Source organism: Mobula birostris, chromosome 4 (assembly GCF_030028105.1).
Source record: "Mobula birostris isolate sMobBir1 chromosome 4, sMobBir1.hap1, whole genome shotgun sequence".
Lineage (NCBI taxonomy): Eukaryota > Metazoa > Chordata > Chondrichthyes > Myliobatiformes > Myliobatidae > Mobula > Mobula birostris.
The window spans coordinates 92,797,076-92,822,537 of record NC_092373.1 but is presented as its reverse complement, the minus strand read 5'-3'; the positions used below and the strand labels follow the sequence as shown (position 1 = coordinate 92,822,537).

Genomic DNA, 25,462 nt, shown 5'->3' with positions numbered 1-25,462 from the left:
ATACTTCTCACACTGGCCCAACACAAATTACAAAGTGGGATGCCCCACGTTATAAATTCATCATTTCAAATGAAGATACATATATGAGAGATAGAGGGAAGTAAATGGCACCATGCCGAGGAGGTGCAGAATTAAGAATTGGCAAGCATGTCAGTTTTGTTTAAGTATGAATCATAGGTATAAAAGATGTGCTTTCCTTATCTCTTTGATAAGAGGGGCAGCAGTGTAAATTGCAGTTTGACTGTCAGAACCTATCTAAACAATTGTGTGGTGGATTTTTGAACACCAGGATGAACACCCTTAATTAAACTGGTCGGCCCAGTATACAAATGATATAGTAGCATTTTGCTTTACATACCTCGAAGTATACGTTCCTCGTGGCATCGAAGAAAGTCCCAAATTCGAACAGTGCCGTCATCAGAACATGTGGCAAATTTATTATCCGTAGGTGAGAAACTGTTACATGAAGACACACAGTAGGGGAAAGATGTCAGCATTTAACACGAGCCGAACAGAGCCCAATCTGGCTCATTCTCATATAAGTGTTCTGTACAAATGGATCCAGAAGTTAGCTAGAATAACCACAATGCTTTAGCCTGGAACCTCACTTAACTGCTAACATGGGAGTGCATCCTCCATTAGGAGAAAACAGAAATTGGTTGACAGAAGTCTTGTTACACAAAGCTTCACAGCAAGATTTTTCTCCCCGTTTCCACAGATTTATTTAGATTATTTAATATTTCTTAATGAAGAATTCTGAAATATCATCAAACTAACTCTTGCTGGAGACAAGCATGTTGAGCCAAAACTCCCACTCTGCACCCAGATGTACAGCTCTGGCCTCCCAGAGTTGAAGCCATAACTATGGCAGGTCTCCCAAGGATGAGGCCATAACTACGACGGGTCTCCCAAGGATGAGGCCATCACCATGGCAGGTCTCCCAGACTTAATGCTCCAGCTGGCATTAGACTCCCCAACATGAAGCCCCATCTACAGCTGCCCAGCCAGACACAAAGCCTTGATGGTGATTATAATTATTTACCACCCATAACAAAAATTACTTAATTGTGAAAATTCAGAACAAGGACATTCCACTATCTGTTTTGTTAGATCATCCATAACCACATCAGACTCCAATGAAATTTACAGTTGGGTACATTCAAGCGCCTTGATTGCAGGTGTGCCCATAATCAAAGTTCCACCATGTTAAAAACCCTTAGTTTGCTGAGCTTTTGCAATGCCATGGATAGTGCATACACTTCCACATAAGGTGATAACTACAGGATGAATTAACACTGGCTACAAATGTATACTAAGGTTTGCACAGTAAATCTACATAAAATTTGAATCCATACATGAATGCTTTTGCATATGGCAGTAATGGTAAATAGCTCTTTCTCATATCTGTCTCATCATCAAAGCAATGACCCAAGTATATCATTCACAGAAGCAAATGAATCAGGTGTCGCTATAAAAATATATGTTGCCGACAGAATCTAGCTAGAGTAATGTAGTGGGTTAAAGGAAACCAGCAAAATTCTATTATTGTAAAACTCAGTTTCAAAAACAATGAGATTTTGTCAATTAAATCAGATTAGTTAAGTTGTGATTTTTTATGACTTGTGAAAGGTGTCTGTAAATGTGAAATTTAAAGGTATATTGCTGTACTGAAAGCACCAGATGTTAGAAGATACAGCTTCACTTAGCCACACCAAGCATAAGTATCACAGTGTTGTACAGCTGGGCACCAACAGTCATAGCCACATGAATGCTGTTGCTAATAGCTACTATCTGATCATGAAGGTATTAATGCTCAATTGTGCAGTATCCCTGTGCTGCCATTTGGTTCTTCTAGCATGCTGTGTCAACAGACAACAGCCCGATAATCAGAGCATAACCAGGATGTTAATCTGTCAGCACAAAAATTTTGAAGAACATTTCAAAGCCTGCCACTCCTGGCATTGATGGAAAATCCTTTTGGCCTTACTAATTGTTCATTGACTTGCTTTGGTCCACTGTCTAAATAGATAAGTTATAGTATTATCTGGTGATACTAAAATGTGTTCAGTGACACGACATGCTCAATGTAACGGGTACACAGATGAAATGGGATAAAAGATTCCTAAAAAAAATCTGCTGCTCTCCAATGAAATCAAACCATAAGCAAATGTTACAAGCTGCAAAACCCCACCACTTAATTTTACTGCTTTTATGGTGAAAACACTAAAATGATTTTTAAGTTTTATCATTTTGAAGTTCTTCAATCTCAGTTGTCACTGGTTGTAGATGGATGTCTGTGATCTAGTATTTATTTTTAATTCCTCCATAGATCACATCATCTGGACCCTGGTGACCACTTTACTTTGGTGATGCAACTGGCTTTATTTCTGAAGTTTTAACCTTTATTCAGTTTTAGAAAAAAAAGGAAATACTTTATTTAAAATGTCAAATCTTGCTTTACAAAGAACTCATAAAAGGAATACTTGTACACATTAGCACTGCAGCAAAACTCTGAGCAGTAAAGCATACTGCCAACATCCACATTTCTCAAAAATGGCAATGTATCCATACCACACCATGGTTCTATAGTAGACAATGTGGTTCTCTGCATAAATGAGGAAACAAATAAAAATATTGAGCATAAGATCTGAGGCATCACTCCCAGGGTTTCATAGAAACCATGCACAACTTCACCTAGAATACATTGAAATGACAATATATTTATACCAATCCCTACAGAAAACTGCATAGCATTAATCCACCTGGCCTCTCTAATCGCCTCCTTGTGAGCTTGGAACATCTTCACATTGTTCATGTTGGACTGCCAATACTTCACATATCCACCATGGTCAGCTGTCAGCATCCACATGTCATTATGAGACCAGGTCATGGCTCTAACTGGACTATCATGAGCCTGTTGAGAGAGAAAAAAAATGCAGAATACTTTCTTAAGATGCTTTACAAACATTAAATTTCCATTTAACATGAAATGAACATTTATTTTGTCTAAAGCAACACCACTTTAGTTGCTAGCTTTTAGAATACTTGACCAGCCTAACAATCTAATAAGCTCTTGATTTGTGGCTCAGTACACCAGGACCAGCCATAAACATTCACTGATATTTCTCTGAATCTGCTTGCACATGGGTCTGATAACACTTCAAGATAACATAATACGAGGCTATTCCTACTGTTGGAAAGGGTATTTGAAGGCATCAGTACTGAAAATGGAGAGAGAGAGCTTTTGGCATCTGTCGGCATTTGACACTTATGCTCAAGGGTAGGCATTGCACTCTTACACTTCTATACATTATCACAAATCAAACACCAGCAACGATGACCTCAAACTAACAACATGTAACCCTGCTTAAAAGCCAGGGTGGCTTGGTGACTTTACCCAATGCAGATATGGTACAGAGGTATAATTTCTGAATAGAATGTCATTTCTAAGTACTATGGGCAAACTAGATGTAACTACTAAAGTCTAACAACCAAGGTTAATCGTCTCAGAGCAACATGAATAGGAAGGAAAAGCAGAAAGTGTAAAAATTAAATGCAAACTGAAGAGCATGGAAAAATAGTAAATACTCATGATCTCTAAGAGAATCACAGATTAAGAGCTCTGATGTTATTAACATGATCCTGGACAAGGAGATCATTAAGACAAAACTTCCTGATGTTTCGCTAACTTGTTTTGTGAAATTAAAAATATTTACAACACTCAATAAAAATATGGTACTGGACAAACCTATCATTCCAGGTAATTGCAAAAGGAAGAAACCAATTTAACAGCTCATCGCTGTTAAGAATCAACTACTTTAATAGGGAATGGACTGTGAGTAACAATACTGAAGTATATCAGGAATTTAAATAGAGGAAAAGTTATGGATTAATCAGTCAATGATGGAAAAATCTTAAAAATATGGAGATGACAAATAAAAAAAATATTCTGTTTGCATTGTTGGCATGACTACTACTAGAACTTGAAGTCATTAGTGCTGGTGTAGTTGGAACAACTGAAGTGTTCAAACAAGACCTTTAATTTAACTTCATGAGTGACTGTCTAATAATTGCTTTTACTTTAATTGTGTCCACAGCAACTAAACAGTACTATTGAATAATGTTGATAACAAAATGTCCAATTCCATCATGCAATCAGATACATTGGATGAATTCTTCCACTCCAGTTCTGTGATATGCAACGTCGGATCTGCAACAGTGGGGCAGATGGCGTCTGACATGGCAGGCATGTGAGTGGATACATGGTGTGCTCCTGACCAGAAAGAAGCATGCATAATTGATGCCATAGTTTCCCTGAGGTCAGGTTTACAATATCAGGTTGGACCACCAACAGGTAATAGTACCAGGTAAATTTACAATGAGAAACCCTCTCTATCTTCGTATATCTGAATAGCTGGGCAGAAATTAGAAACAAGGTGCCAAACTAAATGGACAAGGATTTGAAAATGTGAAAAACTTACACACACACACAGCAAGGGAGCAAGTGCAATATCACTGGCATTTCTGACAAAAATAACCCAGAATAACTGTTTAAGGTCAGTGGATACCTCCCTAATCAAACAAGATAGTTTTGTCTAAGTACTACAACTGAGAAATGACTATTTGTTCAGCAATGTAAGGATAGATCTGTTGAAATCCACAAAAGACGCTTCATTTCAATGGAAACATTAGAAATAGAAATTTGTTGCTACAGCACAGGACACATTATACAACTCCATTTTTACTCACAAACCTTTCTCTTTTCCCTATCTCCCACTTCATACCTGTAAAATAGTTTCAAAATTAAATGTCAGCCCATTCCAGAGAGTGAACTCTCCACTTGAAGCACCGGTAACTAAACGCCTTCCTTCAGGAGTCCACTAAATCAGAACAAAAACAAAAATTCACACACATAAACAAACAGCAAGCAAAAGAATATGGTAAACTTGTACAACTGTCTAACAAAGGAACAGTCCCTGCAATTCCAGGATTTCAAAAATTTTATATGCCCATCACCGAAATAGGTTTTAATCATAGTGCTGAACAGAGATCATACAGTTCTGTGCAAAAGTCTTAGGCACCCCAGATGTTTTATATACATTTTGTTTTAGATGTTTATTTCTTGTCTTCTGCATTAGTGTCAGTAGAAAAGAACTTCAGGTTTCTAAACATTCATTTTCCAAAAAAATTAAATGGTGCAGAGTAATGTTTGTATTTATTTAAAGAAAGTAACATTAAATATTAGACCACTTTTCAAATAAAAACTTGATTACTTTGAAGGTATATATAGGTACATTACTCTTGTTTCAGATGGCACCTATACAAAGCCTTCAAGATATAAATATTCCACTGCAATTCAACCTCAAAGCTGAAACCCACCCATCAAATGAAAACAAATACATGAGCTTGGGAACACACCTTAACAATAAGAATGCACATGTTTAATATTGCAATGCAAGCATGATCAAACTTAAATGCCAGGCATCTGTAATTCCCTTGGCAGCAACTTACATAACATCACATTCAGATCTCATAAAGGTAACAGCTACTGTCAAACCAAAAATTTTGCTGCCAATGCTAACACAGGCAGAGAAAGGGTTAATTGAACTGAAGCAAAATGGAATAGCTGCCATCACAACATTGACGAGGTTTTCATTAATAACACAAATGAAATGAAATGAACAAAAAAAATAAGACATTTTAAGTAGCAAGTGTTAATACATAAGAAAAGACAGGTTAAAAGTAGCACTGAAGTTGAGTACCAATGATGTCACTGCATGGCAGTAATTAGCAAGATAAAATGAATAACAAGGGGAAATTTAAAAACTTTAAAACCGCATTTTGAGATCATGATCGACACGTGGAGAAGTAACCAAAAATAGAGGCAATGGAAAGTTCCAATGGTGCAATGATGACGGCTCTTGCAAAGGAGATTGCGATGTTTCTAAAACTGGGTAAAGATGTTTTGGAGGCAGAAAATTGTACTTGTGTGGAACTGGAGACCATCCTTATAACTACAAAGTTGCTTTAGATGGTTTACACTGTTTACCAGCTCCACAACTTTTATGAATCAGAAACTGATTAAAGTCAACCAATTCCTTCATTGTAACAAGGAACCTAATTAGACAAATCTCTTTATGGATGAATGTACAAGCCATGGCAAGGCCAAAAGATTCACAACTCAAATGTTCTTTCCTTGAGAACTTACCCTGACAACAAACACCGGACACTTCACTTTGTTAGTTGAGGTCCGCACAAATTTTGTTGTTACAGCATTCATTGGATTGTGCAGCATTCCCATGGGTGGCACCAGCTACAAAATATATTGAAGACACAGATGTAACACAATTTTCTCTTTAAAATGTGGAAGGATCAATTAACAAGAGCCAATGACAAAGGCAAAATCCCTTTAAACAAGGAAACCAGTAACACAAAGATAATCAAGCTTCCATAAGGTCATCAACAGAACCAACCCAACATCATAAATGACTAAATCAATTCAATAGTACATCAAAACAGTTCAGATTATAGATAGCACTCAAACCCAGTTGAGCAATCCCTGTCACATTTATCCATCTCTTTCCCCAAAGCAATGCAAACTCTCTGATAAATGCCTAATCCACTCATTGAAGGCAATCACTGGTTCTATTTTTAACTTTCAAGGAGAAAAATAACTATTCTTTGTGTAAAACATCCTTTTATTCGCATTACATCCTTTATCCTTCCTGAGACAGTCATGATCTCTTACATCTCCATCAAATTAATTCTTAAACTGCTTTGTACCAATGAGAACAATCCTAGTTTCCCCAGTGTGACAGCATAGGTGAAGTCCCTCAACTCTTAGCCCCAATTTGAATTACACAGAAAATATACTAGGCTGCATGAAGATTGGTACAGGCAACCATCACACTGCAGCACTTCGAGTTGACAAAAATATGCCTTCATGGAATGTGTGTGGAAAAAGAAACACAAAATGCAAAAGAAAATTTGCACTCACTCATATGGTAGGGCAACACAATTTGGACAAGATGTTACATTACTTCAGTTGGCAGTCACAGGTGATCCCTGCTTTGCCACAACTTATCCAGCCTAAAGACATGTTAAGTCAGAGCGCAGTGCTGCCATGCTCTTCATCTGCCAAATATAGTCTCTGACATGCTGCACTGTGGGGAGCTGCATCATACACAACCTCCTGAAAGTAATCCCTCAGCCTTTACTTCACTTCCACTAAGTCACCATATTTTAACTTACTACCTTCATGAACTCCTTCTATACCACCTTTTTGCAATGAACCCCTATTCTCTAATCCTAACGCTTTTTCTGATATCCCACTTTCAAAATCCATTTCTAATCTATGAGTTTTGTCATAGCTATGACATAACTCTGCTAGGTCCTTTCGTCATTGCTAATGAAATGATTTTATATGACTTCAACTGGACCAACAAATTTGTGGTTGACAAGACTGGAGTGCAGTGGACCATGAGAATGGAAAGCTTGCAAAGTGATATGGACCATCTGGGAAAGTGAGCTGGAAAATGGCAAGACACACAAAATGGTGGAGGAACTCAGCAGGCCAGGCATCATCTATGGAGTGGAATAAACAGTCAGCATAAGGTGAGGTCAGTGGGGGGGTGGGGGGGCATTAACTGGAAGTTAATCCAACATGGACTGACACTGCCTCAATTGTTGTGACGAGGCCACTCACAGATTGGAAGAACACCACCTCATATATATTCCATCTTGGAAGCCTCCAACTTGGTGGCAGAAACACTGATTTCTCTAGCTTCCTTTAATTTCTCACCCCCTCTCTTTTTCCTTTCTTCATTCTTACCCCTTCCCTCTCCTCATGCTCCTCACCTTCCCCTAGTGTCACTCCTCCTTCCCTTTCCCCCATGGTCTGCTGTCCTCCATTAGATGCCTCCCTTTTCAGCCCTTTACCATTTCCACCTATCACCTGCCAGCTTCTCACTTCATTGCCAACCACTCCCACCTCAACCGATTTCACCTACCACCTGACAGCTTGTACTCCTTCCCCACCTTCTTATTCTGGCTTCTTCCCCCTTCTTTACCAGTCCTGATGAACCAAAATGTTGACCATTTATTCCTCTCCCTAGATGTGTTTGGATTTCCAGCATCTGCAGAATCTCGTGTTTCTGAAATGTAATTTAATGAATGCAAGTGTCAGGTATTGCACCTTGGAAGCTGGTCAGGCACTGTAGGGTGTGATAGAACAAGAGGACCCCAGAATTCAGATCCATATTTCCTAGAAAGTGGCATTAAAGTTAGATATGATTGTACATTGGCCTTTGTAAATCAGGACAATGAGTACAGGAGTTAGGAGATTGAAGTTGCATTTAAAATGTTGGTGAGGCTAAATTTGTAGGACTGCATGCAGTTCTAGTCACCCACCTACAGGAAAGATCAATAAATTGGAAACAGTGGAGATTTACAATAATATTACTAAAACTTGAGGGCCTGAGTTATAAGGTTGAATATTGTAGAACTTTATTTACTGGAGTGCAAGAGAGTCAGAGGAGATCTTACAGAGGTATAGTAAATTATGAGGGGTATAGATAGGGTGATATGCATACAGGCTTTTCCCCCTGAGACTGGGTGAGACTAGAACTAGTGGTCAAAAGTTCAGAGTGAAAGGTGAAATATTTAGAGACTTCCGGTAGAGCTCATGGAGTGAAGTCGTGTTCTTGACTCGCTCCATTACCTCTGAGTTTTTTTTCTTATGATCAGCTATATTTTAACCAACCATCAAGGCATCGACTTTTACAATACTTTGAAACAAATTGGGCTCTTCGATAATCGGATGTTTCTGCTATGTCTAAGAATGGAAAAAATGGGAAAGACGGCAAACCTCCGGTTAGACCGAAAGGTACCGATCTTCCTCCGACTGAACCACCGGTGACTTTGAAAGCTATATCGGATCTAATTCAAAGGGAAATCTCAGCCTCTATTACGGAACTGATTCGTTCGGAAATTTCAATTAATTTTCAGAAAATTGCCGATTCAATCGATAAGATACAATTATCTATTACGGAACATCAGTCGGCTACATTTAATCTTCAAAAATCCACGCAACAGAATGAACTCAAGATGGGGAAAATTGAAGAAACAATTACTATAATGAAGAAAAAACTTGACTTTCTGACCTTTAAAAACTCTGACTTAGAATCCAGAATGCGACGGCAGAATCATCGAATGATTGGTGTGCGTGAAGCTGTGGAATCTGACAACCCTATGAAGTTTTTTTCTCAACTTTTAAAAGATGCATTTCCTATTGTATTTCCTGACCAACCACCGTTATTGGATCAGGCTCACAGAGTTCCATCATACTCATCTAAGTCAGATAAACCTCGACATGTCATCTTACGTTTTCATTATTTTCAAGACAAGGAGAAACTGTTTCGATTCGTTCGATCTAAAGGTTACATTGATTTTTCGGATCTTAATTTCTGGTTCGTGGAGGATTTCAGGAAACCAATTCCAGATCAATGGGTTCGTTACAGATCTGTGATGTCGGAACTCTACAAGGTGGATTTAAAACCAGCGCTGCTTTACCCAGCACGTCTAAGGATCCGTACGTTGGATGGAGCCCTCCGTTTTTTTGATTCTCCATCGGATGCCCAGAGTTATCTGGATCAATTTTCACCTTCAACACCTTAATCGTAATTTTTAACTATCTCCATTTGATCGGAGGTTGTGAATCTGTCGGCCTTAATTTTTTTTGCCTTATATGGGCAGAAAAGTTTATTTTTGATTAATTAATATGGCTGCTAAACTTTCTTTCTATCTGCGTCATTCCTTTCTTTTTCCCAGGGGATTCTGGGTGGTTATTCCCTCAACGTCATTCCACGTATTTCCTTTGAGGCCTTAAATTTTGTAGTTTTTAAATCTACTTTTTTTTGTAGGTTTTCATAGCTAGCTTATGTTAATATTTTCATTTCTTTTTTTGTTTACTCATAGGGTCTGGGGTTTGTTGTGGTTTTGTTTTATATTTTCTGGCTTTTTCTGTGTTATATTAAGTGCTTGTTTTAATTGATTTACTTTTTTTATTCTTTTACTGTTTTATAACTAGCTGATCTTTTTTATATTTACACTTTTTTTAGGGAGCGTCTATCAGAAGTCATGGGGGTAGTTTTAGTGCTTGCTTCTTTCTGGCTGGTCTGTGTTAGATTTAGCCTTGGAGTCATGGGGTGGGGGGTGGTGGGAGGGGCTTCACGTTTTAGTCTTTTTCTTCTTGGGCTATGTACACTATTGAAGTACTGGTTGCGTTCTCCTCCCCGGTATCTCTTATTTGTTCTGTTCTCTTTCCGGGTTCGTGGGTCGAGCCTATCGTCAATCCTCCTTTTTGCAGATTGACTTTAGGGTTTATGGAGTCTATTATTAATTTTGTCTCCTGGAATACTAATGGTCTTAACCATCCTATTAAAAGGAAAAAAGTTTTTAAAGTGTTCCGGAGACTTAAAGCACAAATTCTATTTTTACAAGAGACCCATGTGCGGAGGGGGGACAGACTACGTTTTTTTAAATTCTGGAAGGAACAACAGTTTCATTCGAACTCTAACGCTAAGATTCGAGGCGTCTCTATTTTTATAGACTCCTCAGTTACTTTTATACAACATGATATTATCTCTGATCCGAATGGTAGATTTCTACTGGTTAGTGGTCTACTATTTAATAAAAAGGTAGTTTTGCTTAATGTTTATGCTCCCAATATGGACTGTCCGGAATTTTATAAATCATTATTCAATCAGTTCCCGAATTTGAATGAGTTTTCATTGATCTGGGGCGGAGATCTTAATACCTATTTATCTCCAGCTTTGGACCATTCGGCTCCTCTACGGACCTTACCTAATAAATCTGCAACTTTGATAAATTCATTCCTCTCTGATTCTGGGTCGATGGACATTTGGCGTTTTTTGCATCCTCAGGAAAAAGATTTTTCTTTTTTTTTCACATGTTCATCATTCCTATTCAAGAATTGATTATTTCTTTATTGACTCTCGTCTTACTTCTTCAGTGATTAAATGCGATTATGACTCTATAACCATTTCGGATCATGCTCCACTTAAGTTTTCTATTAAAATTCAGGCCAATACACAAAATAATAGACAATGGCGTTTTAATTCGCTGTTGCTTCAGGATTCGGACTTTGTTAAATTTATGAATGAACAGATTGATTTTTTTTTACAATCAACTATACAGAGGATATTTCTGTGAACATTCTTTGGGATACTTTTAAAGCTTATATTCGTGGTCAGATTATCTCGTATTCTGCTGCTTTGAGGAAGAAGCTGAAGCAGGAGGAGTTGGTAATTGTGGACAAGATTAAGGAAATTGATAAGAAATATGTTACAGCTCCCTCTGAGGAGTTATATAAACAAAGAACTGAACTTCAAATGGAACACAGTTTATTACTTTCGTCCTCGATTGTAAACCAATTAAAGAAAACAGGAAGTGAATTTTATGTAGTACACAGTGACAAAATTGGCAAACTGTTGGCTAACCAATTGAAGTCTAACTATGCTAAATCTCAAATTAATCAGATTTATAATCAAAATGATCGACTGATACTTGATCATGCGGGGATTAATCAAACCTTCTTTGATTTTTATTCTTCCTTATATCAATCAGAGTCTCCTCGAGACTCTAAATATATGACTGATTTTTTACATAACCTAGACTTCCCTGAGATTTCACAGGATATGTCTTCTATGCTAGATACTCCCATTACCACTGATGAAATTAAGAATGTTATTTCCTCTATGAACCTGGGGAAAGCTCCTAGCCCTGATGGGTTTACCGCAGAATTTTATAAATGTTTTGCACCTTCATTAATCCCTTGGTTCTGTAGGGTTTTCAAGGCTTCATTAAAACTTAGTAAACTTCCCAAATCTTTCAATAGAGCGTCAATCTCTCTAATATTAAAGAAGGATAAAGATCCTGCTCAATGTGCATCTTATAGACCACTATCTTTATTAAATGTTGATTCTAAAATTTTTTCTAAGTTATTAGCAAACAGATTAGAAAAAGTACTTCCTTTTATTATTTCGGAAGACCAAACGGGTTTTATTAAAGGTCGTTACTCTTTTTATAACATTCGCACACTGTTAAATATTGTTTATACCCCCTCACAAAATGTTCCTGAGTGTGTTATCTCTTTAGATGTTGAGAAAGCTTTTGATAGAGTAGAATGGCCTTACTTATTTAAGGTGCTTGAAATGTTTAATTTTAGCTCGAAATTTATATCCTGGATCAAATTGTTATATCATTCTCCTGTGGCCTCGGTCCGTACTAACTCTTTAAGCTCACCTTTTTTTCTTCTTTTTCGAGGTACTCGACAAGGTTGTCCTCTTAGTCCTTTATTATTTGATATTGCATTAGAACCTCTTGCAATTGCCATTCAAGAATCTCCAAATATTACTGGGATAACTCGGGGCTTAAAGTCCCATAAAATATCACTCTATGCTGATGACTTACTTTTATATATTTCTAATCCTCAAAAATCTATCCCTGCTGTTTTACAGTTATTAGCACAATTTAGTCTTTTTTCAGGTTATAAATTAAATCTTAGTAAGAGTGAACTTTTCCCGATTAATAAACAACTTCCCTTATATCATAACTTTCCCTTTAAATTGATTAATAATTGTTTCATATCTTGGGATTAAGATTACTTGTAAACACAAGGATTTATTTAAGATTAACTTTTTACCCTTAATTGACCCTATTATTCAACTTTCATCTAAATGGTTTCCTTTATATTTAACTTTGATTGGTCGTATTAATGCAGTTAAGATGTTTTTTCTGCCAAAATTTTTATATATATTTCAGGCATTACCGATTTTTGTTCCAAAATCTTTTTTTGATAAAGTTGACTCTAAAATTTCTTCATTTATTTGGCAAAATAAAAACCCGAGACTGGGTAAAATACATTTACAGAATGCTAAGAGAGATGGAGGTTTAGCATTACCCACCTTTAGATTTTATTATTGGGCAATTAATATTCGACATATGAAATTTTGGTTACTTGACCAGGATATACTATCCATTCCCAAATGGGTAGCATTGGAATTACAATCTGTTCAGGGCTATACACTTGGCTCTATTTTAGGTTCCTCTCTTCCTTTTGATTTGAAACGCCTCAAACAGGTATCTAACCCGACAGTTAAATATACCTTACGTATTTGGTTTCAATTCAGAAAATTTTTTGATCTTAACCAATTTGGGCTAGCATTCCTATTTTAGGTAACATATTTTTTCCTCCCTCTTTTACGGATCGTGCTTTTCAAATTTGGAAGACTAAGGGTATTTCATGGTTTTTGGATTTATTTTTAGATGGTTCCCTTATGTCTTTTGAACAATTATCTAATAAATATAATTTATCAAGAATACATTTTTTTTAGATATCTACAAGTTAGAAATTTCCTAAGTACTATACTTTCTTCCTTTCCAATGCTTCCTCCTACATACATTTTAGATACTATAATTAACCTTAATCCATGTCAGAAAGGTGCATCGGCTATGATTTATAATATTATTATGAAACTTAGGAAAGCTCCATTTTATAAGATTAGGGTAGATTGGGAACAGGAATTGGGTTCTATCATTTCCGTGGATGACTGGGGGCAGATTTTACAATTAGTCAATACTTCCTCTATCTGTGCTAAATATTCCCTAATTCAATTTAAAGTTGTTCATAGAGCACATATGTCCAAAGATAAATTAGCTCGCTTTTATTCTCATATTAATCCTTTTTGTGATAGATGTCCGGGGCAGATAGCCTCTTTAACTCATATGTTTCGGTCTTGTCCTACTCTGGAAACTTTTTGGAGAGACACTTTTAATATTATCTCAAAGGTATTGAATATAGATATCTCTCCTCACCCTATTACTGCTATCTTTGGACTACCTAAAATTTCCAGTAATCTTTCTCCTTCAGCCCGTAGAATGATTGCATTTCTTACTTTAATGGCGAAAAGATGTATCTTATAACATTGGAAAGAGCTTAATGCTCCAACTACCTTTCTTTGGTTTTCTCAGACGATATTATGCTTGAATTTAGAGAAAATTAGAAGCAATCTTTATGATTCCTCACTTAAATTTGAACAGACCTGGAGATCTTTTATTCAATATTTTCATTTAATGTAATTTTTTTTCTCTTTTTTGCTCCATATTTATATACCCTTCTTGTTTTTTTTTACTGTTTTTAATGGAGGTCGGGTTTGAGGACGTGATTTTAAGTTCTTTAACTCTACTTGGTTCCAAGTTAGCCCATTGCTTTGCTTTGCTTTTAGTTTAGTTGCACGGTGGGTTTTTTTGGGGGTATTTTTTTTTCTTTCTCTCTCTCTCTCTATATATATATATAAAAATTAGTATACTATTATGTTACCTTAGTATGTTATGTTTAAATTACATTGTTTGTATCATTTTTTTTCTGTATTAATATCTCCTGTAATTTTATTATATTCTAACAGTGTATTAGTGCCTATATGGCTTACCTTTTTGTATACTTATTCAATAAAAAGATTTAAAACGAAAGAAAGGTGAAATATTTAATGGGAATCTGAGGAAAGCTTCACTCAGAGGGTGGTGCAAGTGTGGAATGAGGCGCCAGTGGAAGTAGTACACATGGATTCAATGGCAATACTTAAGGGAAGTTTGGGTAGGTAAATGGATAAAAGAGGCTATGGTTTGGGTGCAGGTAGATGGAACTATGCAGAAGACCTGTCTGGCATTGGCTAGATGGGGCAAAGGAATACTTTTTTTGTGCCATGGTGTTCTGTAACTGAGGGAAAAAAACATCCTACAGGAATGCAACTCCATTTATAACATGGGACCCAATGGAGGGAAAAAAAAGAGGTTTGCATTGTAGAAATCGCAAAGTAAAGCACCTTCTAGGAATGCAACCCCTTCGTAACATGGGGGTCATTTGTATGCATTAGGCCACAAATGACCCAATACATCAGACTGGCTGTCACCCCACAATGCTGCATCATTGACACCTAGGCCAGTCACAACATTATGGAATTTTTGGCACTCACACCTGGAAGCAATAGGGAAGGGTGGAGAGGCAGAACAGGGTGCTTACCTTTCCCTGTCAGAATTCACATGGCTCCTTTGATTTAAAGCCGGTCTTGGTTTAATTCACTATGACCTATCAATGGCTTAGGGTAGCAGTCTTACCATTCTCCAACCTACTCAATACAACGTCTGAGACAATTCTTTTCAATGTTCAAAAATAACTAGTATTGTTTAATTTTTAATATTTTGACTAAATTGTGATGAGTTGCAGCCACAGAATACAAGACACCCTTTTGTTGAAATTTCAGACTCTTGCAACAGATACGGGAAAAAAAAATTGTGACACCAATCCCCTGAAGCCCTCCAATAAATCTTTTCCACATTCTTTAGCATAGCTGTGATCATTCCTAAAGTTTGGACACCAGACACGAGGAAATCTGCAGATGCTGGAAATTCAAGCAACACACACAAAATGCTGGTGGAACGCAGCAGGCCAGACAGCATCCATAGGAAGAAGCACAGTCGACGTTTCGGGCCAAGACCCTTCATCAGGACAAATTGAAAGAAGAGATAGTAACAGATTTGAAAGTGGGAAGGGGAGATCCGAAATGATAGGAGAAGACAGGAGGGCGAGGGATAAAGCTAAGAGCTGGAAAGTTGATTGGCAAAAGGGATACAAGGCTGGAGAAGGGAGAGGATCATGGGACAGGAGGCCTAGGGAGAGAGAAACAGGGAGGGGAGCACCAGAGGAAGATGGAGAGCAGGCAAGGAGTGATTGTGAGAGGGACAGAGAGAGAAAACGAGAGACAGGAAAAAAAAAAGGAAAAAGTAATAGATAAATAAAATTCCTCCCCTTCTTACCCCATCCCTTATTTATTTATTTCCACAAAAGTCTATCCGTTTCATTACACTCCCTAGAACCCTACCATTCAAAAAGTACAAGTCTTACGATGGTGTGACTTGCCAAAATTCATCAACTCATACAGGATGCCAAAAGTGGACTGAGAGGTAAGGTGACAGGGTAGGAGTATGGAGGTAGAGGACAAAAGGATGAGGTGCAAGACTACAAAGTGGGAAAAGAAGATGGGGTATGGGGCATAGGGGTAATAGAAAACTAAGAAAAAAGAGCAAGGAACGAACTGTCTCACAGATAGAAAACTAATAATGAAGAGAACATGATAGCAACATGAACAAGCAGATGTGACACAAAGACACACAAAGGCCTAGGCATGATCTGGTTCAAACACCTGAGTTTAGTTCCTTTGATTAAAAGCCGAGTGATGATTTGATCTATAAAAAGAAAACAGTGGGAACACGCAGCAGATCAAGTATTATCTGAAGTATGAGAAACAATTAATGTTTTAAGTCTTTTCACCTTTACCTTCATTTCCAGTTCTGATGAAGGCCCTTGCACCTGAAATAACTAAGTCTGCTTCCTTTTCCAAATATGTTGTCTTGTTTTATTGAGTATTTCAAGCATTTCCTGTTTTTTTATTTCAGATTTCCAGCATCTTCAAGTTTTCATTTTTCTTGATTTGTTAATGCATCTCTTCTCTGGCCATTGATTTGGCCTTGCTGGAATACTAGTTGAAGGACATTTCATTGCATATCACATGGTTCCCAATCTGATCTACTGCGGACTGATGTACTTCATATCACCATGAAACTAACTCTGGATTATCCTCATCAAGCTAGGCTCCCTACAGCCAGACCACTTGGAAAGTAACAACGTCAAACCAGGAATGGATAAGACTCAGACCAGCCTAAATGGCTCATCACTCCTCTAACCTTGCAGTAACTCACCTAGAGTATATTGCCTTGACTAAAAGGTGAATCTATGCAAGCTCCTTGATAATGGACCTCTTAGCTACTATTAATGTGATGAAGGGATACACAAGAGTCTACAATTAGTGGAACAGAAAATATCATGGCGCAGAAACAACATACTTTACGTTCGTTTCACAGCTTCGTGGATGATGACAAATACATTCCAATACTTCCACAGTGATTGCTTCTTTTTTTATCCAGACTATCTATGATGCACTTAAGTACAAGACTAATTCTTTAAATTAACCCCAATCTATTCTAGCAACATTCAGATGCTTTAGCATGATTTAATTATTACTTTTATTACAGCTTCTTTGGAGTTCATAACCTAAGAAGTACATTCACAAATGAAAGTTCATTCCAAAATGACTGAACTATATTTGTACTTACTATTCAAAGCCAAAGACTTCTGTAACACCACTGGTAAAACAAACTTATAAAAAACACCACCAGAGTAACCAAGAAAACCACTGATGGTACACATTAAATGAAACAGGTACAGACAAATTACAATTTACATCCTTTGAGATGCTTACGTCATTATAATAAGCTGAATCAGGCTGAATTGCTCGGAGGTCTCTGTGATCCCTCTGCCAAACTCGGTTCTAAAAATAAAAAAGGAAACAATCAGCAAATAACATTGCTCTGACACTCACTTGGCTGTTTAAGAGACAACAGTACTCTGATAATTGAGCTTACATATATAATAAAGAACATTTAGTTTTGCAGTTACCACAGTATACAAGCAGCTATTTTGATTTTTCATCACTAACAGTGGTGAATGGCCCTATGTATACACTTACACATTGCCTCCAGATGAATAATTCTAGCGAGAACCAGATGCAGTACAAGAGGAAATGAAAAAGAAAATAGCATAATGAGACAAAAATAGCTATTGTCATAAAAGAGAATCCAAAGTCTACTGTAAGCACATAAATATTATGGAGTAAAGATACCTCATGCAGTAACTCATGATAACCATAAAAGCAGTACAACTGGACTGCTAAATTAATATTTTCTATTCGTCTTTACCAAGGAAAAGGAAACTGGCAAAATCTCAGAAGGGAAAATAGATAAAATGCAAGTTGATGACCTAGGTTGATGGGAAAATGGGAGGGCGGGGGGTGGGTGGTTAATGATTTTCCAAGCCTTCCTTGATATACCTGAGGCATCAGAGAGCTGAAAGGTGCAAATGGTAATGTTTGAAAATCAGGTTTGAGAAACAATGAAGGAAAAGTTTAACTTGAACAAGTTTGAGCTAGTTGCTAAATAAAAGCTATTTAGAGGCAATCACATTTGGCTACCCTGATTGGATAGTTTGTCGAGATTATTACACCCAGGTTAATTTATTAGCCATCTCCATGCACATCTCAACACTATAAATTAATGTCATGGTCTTACTGGAGAATGAATGATGAACAGCACACACAGCTGAAAGAAATTCATTAGATGACGCCTGCACGGTAGGCATTAAAGTCGCTCGCACAAACCTCTAGATGGCAATACTGAGATTCATGGAAATACAGTAACAGCAAAAATATTCCCCAACAATGCAGACATCCCACCCTGCAAAAACTCATTTCCGGGAGGTAGCACCACCATTTCAGGGGGGTAGCACCCCCGTCCGCCGCAACCCCATATCCGCACCCCCTCCCACGGTCGAGCTCCAGGGTGTATGTAATACTTTGTTTAGTAATTTTGTCTAATCTGTAAACCAAGTTGGGTATATGCAGAAAACGTGACATTAAAATATGTACTTATATTATATTATCATGTTTATTCTATTACAACTTTAAGCAAGTCTACAGGGAGTTTAGCCTCATCAAGTAGGACATCAATAGCGTAGCTCCTTAGCAGCTAGCCAGCTAGTTTAAATAACGTTAGCTATGCTAATGAACGAAAGACACCTGTTAAACTCAACTCAACATGTCTTTTACATTTTAACCCACAATGGGCAATAGAAAAGTCACTGTTGCAAACAGTGCGGCGAGCAACCCTGTCATTATTTTTGAGGTCGACTGTAAAGCCCGCCCACAGAGAAAACTGATAGGTCTACTTAGCAGGGGTCCACAATTGTTTTTGCACCGCAGACCGGTTTAATATTGACAATATTCTTGCAGACCGGCCAACCAGGGGCGGGGGTGTTAATCACAACCGGAATATAGGTGATAAGTCAATCGCATCATACCATTTTAAGTAACGTTTGGATACTAAACACACAGCGCATATTTTCCCCATATAAACATGTAAAATCATTGCAACACACTAATATTGCTGAATCAGTGGGAGCCTTGGGCTTGTTTTCCTGTAACAACACGGTCCCATCGAGGGGTGATGGGAGACATCGATACTCGAAGGGAGTTCCTTATGTCCAGTCTATTCCACGATTTAGTTTTCGTTGCATTCATTGCAGAAAACTCCGTTTCGCAGAGATACGTTGGAAATGGAAGCAATGCTTTCAGTGCTTTCGTGGCTATCTCAGGATATTCAGCCTTGTCTTTGATCCAGAATGCCGGCAGAGATGTTATGTCAAACATACTTTTCAGCCCACTGTCATTTGCAAGCTCGAGGAGTTGATCTTTTTCCCGCACTGACATGGATGATTCACCAGGGACATTCACAAATGGGTCACGGACCCATTCCTTTGCACGTCTTGGGTCACTGATGACCTCGCGTGCGTTCAAGTTCAACAGTGCGTGACAGGGAATGAGGAAAGGTGCAGCTGACTCATATCGTTTCATATCACCAAATCATATTGTTTCCTTGCAGCCCAGTGGTGGGGACCACTCTTAGCATGAAGAGAGACCAATCAGGATGCTTGCTCTCCCTCTCAAAAAAATCTATTTCCGGGATATTGTATATAATTTCCAGGCGTCAGGAAACCCCTATCAATATGTGGGAGACTCCCGGAACTTCCGGGAGAGGTGGGATGTCTGACAATGTTGTACCAAATGTTAATAAATGTGACATGGGTACACAACGCAAATATGTGGGTGGTATCATGCTTGGAAGTACATTGAACAGTGAAGAGAATGTCTAGCCAAGAGGACAGATTTAATAGCGAGAACTATGAAGTTACATGTTCTGACTGAAAGAATAAAGTCAGGCTAAACAGCAGTTCCAAAAGATGTGCAGGAACAGAAGTATATGTATTTTAACCCTTGAAAGTGGCAGGACATGTTGAGACAGTTAGCAATGTTTACGCAGTCTTTTCATTCATGAAGAAGCATGCTGAAGTCAGACAAGACTTTTGAGGTCACAAATGAGATATCATTTCCAAATCTCAGATACAAAGTTAAATGGGAAATGCAGGCAACACACATAAAAGTTGCTGGTGAACGCAGCAGGCCAGACTGCACCTCTTCCAAGAGATGCTGCCTGGCCTGCTGCGTTCACCAGCAACTTTTATGTGTGTTGCTTGAATTTCCAGCATCTGCAGAATTCCTGTTGTTTGGAAAATGCAGGGATGATTTTCCTTGGTACAAAGTGGTTCACATTTAGACTGACGTATACTAGATCATAATTGCTTTTGAAAGGCTAAAACAATCAGTTCAAGAAAAACAGTTCCATTATCCAGACAGTTCAAAGAACAGGGAGTACAGATTTAGGGAAAAAGAAGTCGTCGAGAGGAAGGAAAACGTTTACTTAACAGTTAAGATCTGGAATACACTGCTCGATGGAAAGAAAAATCACCATCTTCCAAAAAAAACTGCATCGGCAGCTTTGGTCCAAGGCAATTGTTTTATTTAAAGGTGACACAGACTCAATGCTCCAAATGGAATCATCCTGTGTCATAAATATCCTGATTCTATATGACAGATACCACTCCTCTGCTTACCAACTCCTGCGTTAATGACTTCATAAACAGGTTTTCTAAGCTCTCAGTAAATAGGAGCACTGAAATTCAGAAGACAATGTCATTTTTCTTCTCTCATTGAGGTATAATCTCAAGATACCTGCTGTCTTGTCAGAACTTCAAATGTTAACTGGCTTGAGGCAAGAGGATGAGTGAATAATGAAGAGCAAGGATGAAACACTGAGTCAAATAATCTTTGTCATTCTTGAAATGCTGTACTTTCAAGGAGCACAAGCTATTACCTTTCAATGTCACACTGTTGTTTGTGAAAGCCAGTATAGAAATTGGCTGCTGCATTTCCCATATTACAACAATAATACGTTTTAAAAATACATTAATGGTTGTATGCTGACCAACACCAAACATGACAACCCGCCTCAGAGTACTGAAATGTTACGTTTATCCAGTTATATGGATCAGAATGTTGGACAATATCTAGTAACATGAGGAAACGAATTGAAGCAGCAGAAATGTGGTTTTTGAGGAGGATGCAGAGAATATCATGGATGAAACGAATATCTAACGAGGATGTCATGAACAGAGCAAGTACAAAAAGAAAAATAATGTATGAGATCATGAAAAGGCAATGTAACTTCATTGGACATGTGATTAGGAAAGAGGAGTTAGAATGCACAGTAATTATAGGAAAGATTGAAGGGAAGAAAGCAAAAGGAAGGCAAAGACAAATGATGATGGAGACAGCAGCCAGAGAACTGGAAATGAATACCAATGAATTGATCCACTTGACCTGAAACAAGAGTGTATGGACCATGGCAGTCAAAGCTCAAACTGGGCATGGCACCTGATGATGATGATGAATGGTTGTAAAATTCCTTTCAACCATATGAACCCCTGAAAAGAGGTAGTAAACTGTCAGATACACCATATGTCAGAAGTGGCAGGCAGTTTGTGGCTTGAAAAAGCTGCCTTCCAGATCAGTCAACCTATTACATTCATTCACTGGGCTCAAAAAAAAAATGGTCATCTGGGTAAGCAGTAAGAGTTGCTTGTGTATTTGTGCCTGAACACCAAAGACCATCTTCAAAAGATAACCTCAAACATATCTCAGTGAAATTATTAAAGTCAAAGGGATGGCAGGGCTTTAAGCGCCACTTGCACCATCACTTTTCTTAGCACAATAATACACTTAAAAGGTCTGCTTAGATTTGTGATTCAATCTGGTTCATCTGTGTGCTCTATCATTAAACTTGCAGGGATTGGCTGGAAAAGCGTTCTCATGCTTCTTTAATCCAATCACATAATTTGCAAAACGATGTTCAATGATCTGGAAATTGACATGGACTATCACTAAATAAATAACAAAACTTCAATTATTACAAAACCCAAATGATTCACTATTATCTTTAGGGAAGCTGCTCACTCCCATCTGGTCTATTCGTTTTTCACTCCAGTGCTATGCCAAGTGGATGGACTAACGTAACCAGATATTCTTATACATCTTGACAATTAAGTGGTTAAATCAATTGCTAACATTCTCACATAGCAGAAGCTTTTAGCCAATTCACTGTTAGCAAAAAGCCCCCAAAACATATTCTGGACACTTGTTCAATCTTCTCCTTACACATTCCCTAGGGATTGAAGATGACTTGTTTCATTATAGTTTTATAGATTCTTGTGGGATAAGGCCAATATGGGAACTGCAGACACTTCCACAGATGAAGCAGGATGCACCTCATGGGAAATGCAGTTTGCGGGGTGATACAGTCCTTTTTGTTTTGTGTTCCCATGGGATTTCATTATTTCTTTAAACAATTATGGCCACAGCTCAAGGACAATATTACCACCTGTCCTTAAATGTCCTTCAAAAATTGACGGTGAACCACTGCATTCTTCACAAAGGCATTCCCACAGGCCTACTGAATAAGCAATTAGTACTTCAACCCAGCAAGAATAAAAGAACTGCAATATATTTCCAAGTCAGGCTGTTGAACTGGCGGGTGGTGGGGGTGGGGGGGGGGGGGGGAGACATTGCAAACAGTGGTACTTACACATCTGCTGCCCTTGCCCTAAGTGCTAGAGGTTGAAGATTAGGTGGTCGTGTTGCAGAAGCACAGGTATATTGCTGCAATGAATTTATTAGATGGTAAGCACTGCAGTCACAATGTGCTAGGCTGACCTGTCCCTTCGTGGTCAGGGTAGGCCCAACACACTAACAACCAGGCCCCGTATCACCATGAATTACAGTGGGTAACAACAGGCACCCATAGACTATTGGGTCCAGAAAGATACTTCTTCAGTGATTCACCAAAAAGCAGATGTCAGCAACAAAAGCAGAGTCGAGGAAGAAGTATAAGCAGGAGCGGTGACAAAGTTGAGGGAAATAAGGGGAAAACAAAAAAACAATTCTAAGAGAGGGCTACTTGTAGTTTTGTTAAAGCTTGTTGTCATAAAAACTGGTAAACAATATCCCCTACAAAGTAAAATATTTTCACCTTTTACTCTGTTGGCCAGTTAAATAATAACATGCAACTTCAGAGCATTTTTCTTCTTAAGAGTTCTATATAATGCAACTGTTGCTATCTTTGCATCAGTATACTTTGTACAAAAGAGGTATGAACTAACCAGATCAGCTTTAATCTGTCCCTCAGCTTGCTATTAATTGTAGTTTTCATTCGGCATAAAGGCACTTGGTCAGGGTAAAATGATGGTCACGTGTATTGAGGAATAGTGAAAAACTTGCCCTGCATACCTTCAATACAGATTTCAAACAACTGTGAATTAAGTAAGGTAGTACAAGGTAAAATAGCGAAGTGCAGAATAAAAGCATTACAGTACAGAGAAAGTGCAGTGCAAACAGAGGTAAATTATGAGGTCTAGAGACCACATATCATACACAGGAAATATACAATAGAATTTATAACAGCAGGGTAGAAGTTATCCTCGAGCCTGGTCATCCGTCCGTTCAGTCTTTTCTATCTTCTGCCCCATGGGAGAGGAGCAGGAGAGAATGTCCAGAATGGGCGGGATGTTTGATCAAGCTGGCTGCTTTACTGAGGCAGTGAGAAGTGTAGACAGCACCCATGGAGGGAAATTTGGTTTCAATGACGTGCTGAGCTGTGTTCACAACTCTCCACAATTCGTGATAATGGGCACAGCAGTTGCCAAACCAAGCCATACTGTACCCAGACAGGATGCTTTCTATGGTGCATTAATAAATATTGCTGAAGGTCAAGGGAGACATGCTAGAAATTACTAACTTACAGTAAAATGAATAAATACTGGAAATACTGCAAAGGTATAGTGAAGTAGTGTTCATGAGTTCACAGACTGTTCAGAAACCTGGTGACAGAGGGAAAGAAACCATAGCTACATTGGTAAGTGTTTGTCTGCAGTTTCCTGTACCACCTTTATGATGGTAGTAATGAGGAGGCGGCGTAGTGGCATCAGTGCCAGACTTTGGGACGAAAGGTCCCGAGTTCGAATCCAGCCGGCTCCCCCGCACGCTTTCCATCCGTGCTGGGTTATGAGCTGCTGATCTCTTTGGAAACTCACCCGGCAGAAGGCAATGGCAAACCACTGCTGTAACTTGCCTCGTACGCGGTTTCCCACTACATCCGAGAGGCGTGGAGGGAAATCGTCCGCTAACCAGAGAAACTCTGGATACGACGTACCTTTAATGAGGAGAGGCATGCACCGGGTGGTGAGGCTTTTTAATGATGGATGCCACCTTCTTCACGCACCACCTTTCAAAGATGTCCTTACAATACTGAAGTCCGACTTTACTCAACAATACTTAATTGTCCAGATGCTACAGAGATGAGTTCAGGCAAGGGAGATGCATCAAATATAGACTTGTTTCATCGGTAGTCAAATTGCAGTGGGTCAAGTTCACTGGGAGACTGGAGTTAATGTTCGACAAGAGCAGCCTCCTGAAGCACTTCATGATGGTGAATCTCACAGCCACCAGGCAGTAATCATTAAGGCACATTACCTTGTTTTACTGAGCAAACGGGATGATAGAGGTATTGGATCCAACTGTTTAATTGTTAATTTCTTTGCCATTTAATAATTAATTGTCAGCTTGTATTTATATACAAGTAACTGCTTACTATGCTTACTAATGGTCACAGTGTGTATATGTGGTGGTTCAGTGTGTCCCCTACTGGTTACATATGTATGCTCCTGGAAGGTTCTTTTGGTGCTGCATTATTTGAATGGGGAGGGGATACCTCATTGTTTGTCACTTACCTACAAGTCTGAATGAAATGTTTCTCTTCTATGAGTATAAAAATAGCTGCATCACAAGATGGCGCCCTGTTAGTTCTTTCTGCTTCCATTTCCCTTTGCAGTGACCTCTATCACAGTCCATTTCAATTTTCCTTTGTTCTACCAATGCTTAATAAAACGATTGTAATGAACCAGTTTTGTGCCTCTTTCCTGACTTCTGAAAGAACCTTGAATTAAAAGATCAGAATCCAAGAGGTCTTCTTTAAATAGGTGGTAACTTCATATTGAAGAATGGAGGGGTAAAAAAATGCCTGCAAATAGCCCCACCAGCTGATCTGCACGGGATCCAGGACATCACCTAGGTAGATTCACTCTTGAAATCTCAGGCCAAAATAGAGAGTCTGTTCAGGTACAGTTGCAAGAAAAAGTCTGTGAATCCTTTGCAATTCCCTGCTTTTCTGCATTAATCACTCATAAAAAATGGTCTGATCCTAATTTAGATCACAATAATAGACAAGTACAATCTGCCTAAACTAATAACACGAAAACAATTGTACT

At 38.3% G+C, this 25,462-nt stretch overlaps 1 protein-coding gene across 3 annotated transcripts in view; it reads right to left on the bottom strand.

Annotated features, from left to right (window-relative positions):
* The window catches only part of wdr33 (WD repeat domain 33), a 154,174-nt gene that overhangs the window by 101,983 nt on the left and 26,729 nt on the right, over positions 1–25,462 (bottom strand). For all 3 annotated transcript variants that reach the window (XM_072255759.1, XM_072255760.1, XM_072255761.1), the window contains exons 3-7: positions 17,397–17,465; positions 6,209–6,313; positions 4,785–4,880; positions 2,763–2,914; positions 359–456 (exon numbers count right to left, since the gene is read on the bottom strand). In XM_072255759.1, coding sequence (XP_072111860.1) covers positions 359–456; positions 2,763–2,914; positions 4,785–4,880; positions 6,209–6,313; positions 17,397–17,465 — 520 coding nt within the window. The remainder of the gene's footprint in view (positions 1–358; positions 457–2,762; positions 2,915–4,784; positions 4,881–6,208; positions 6,314–17,396; positions 17,466–25,462) is intronic.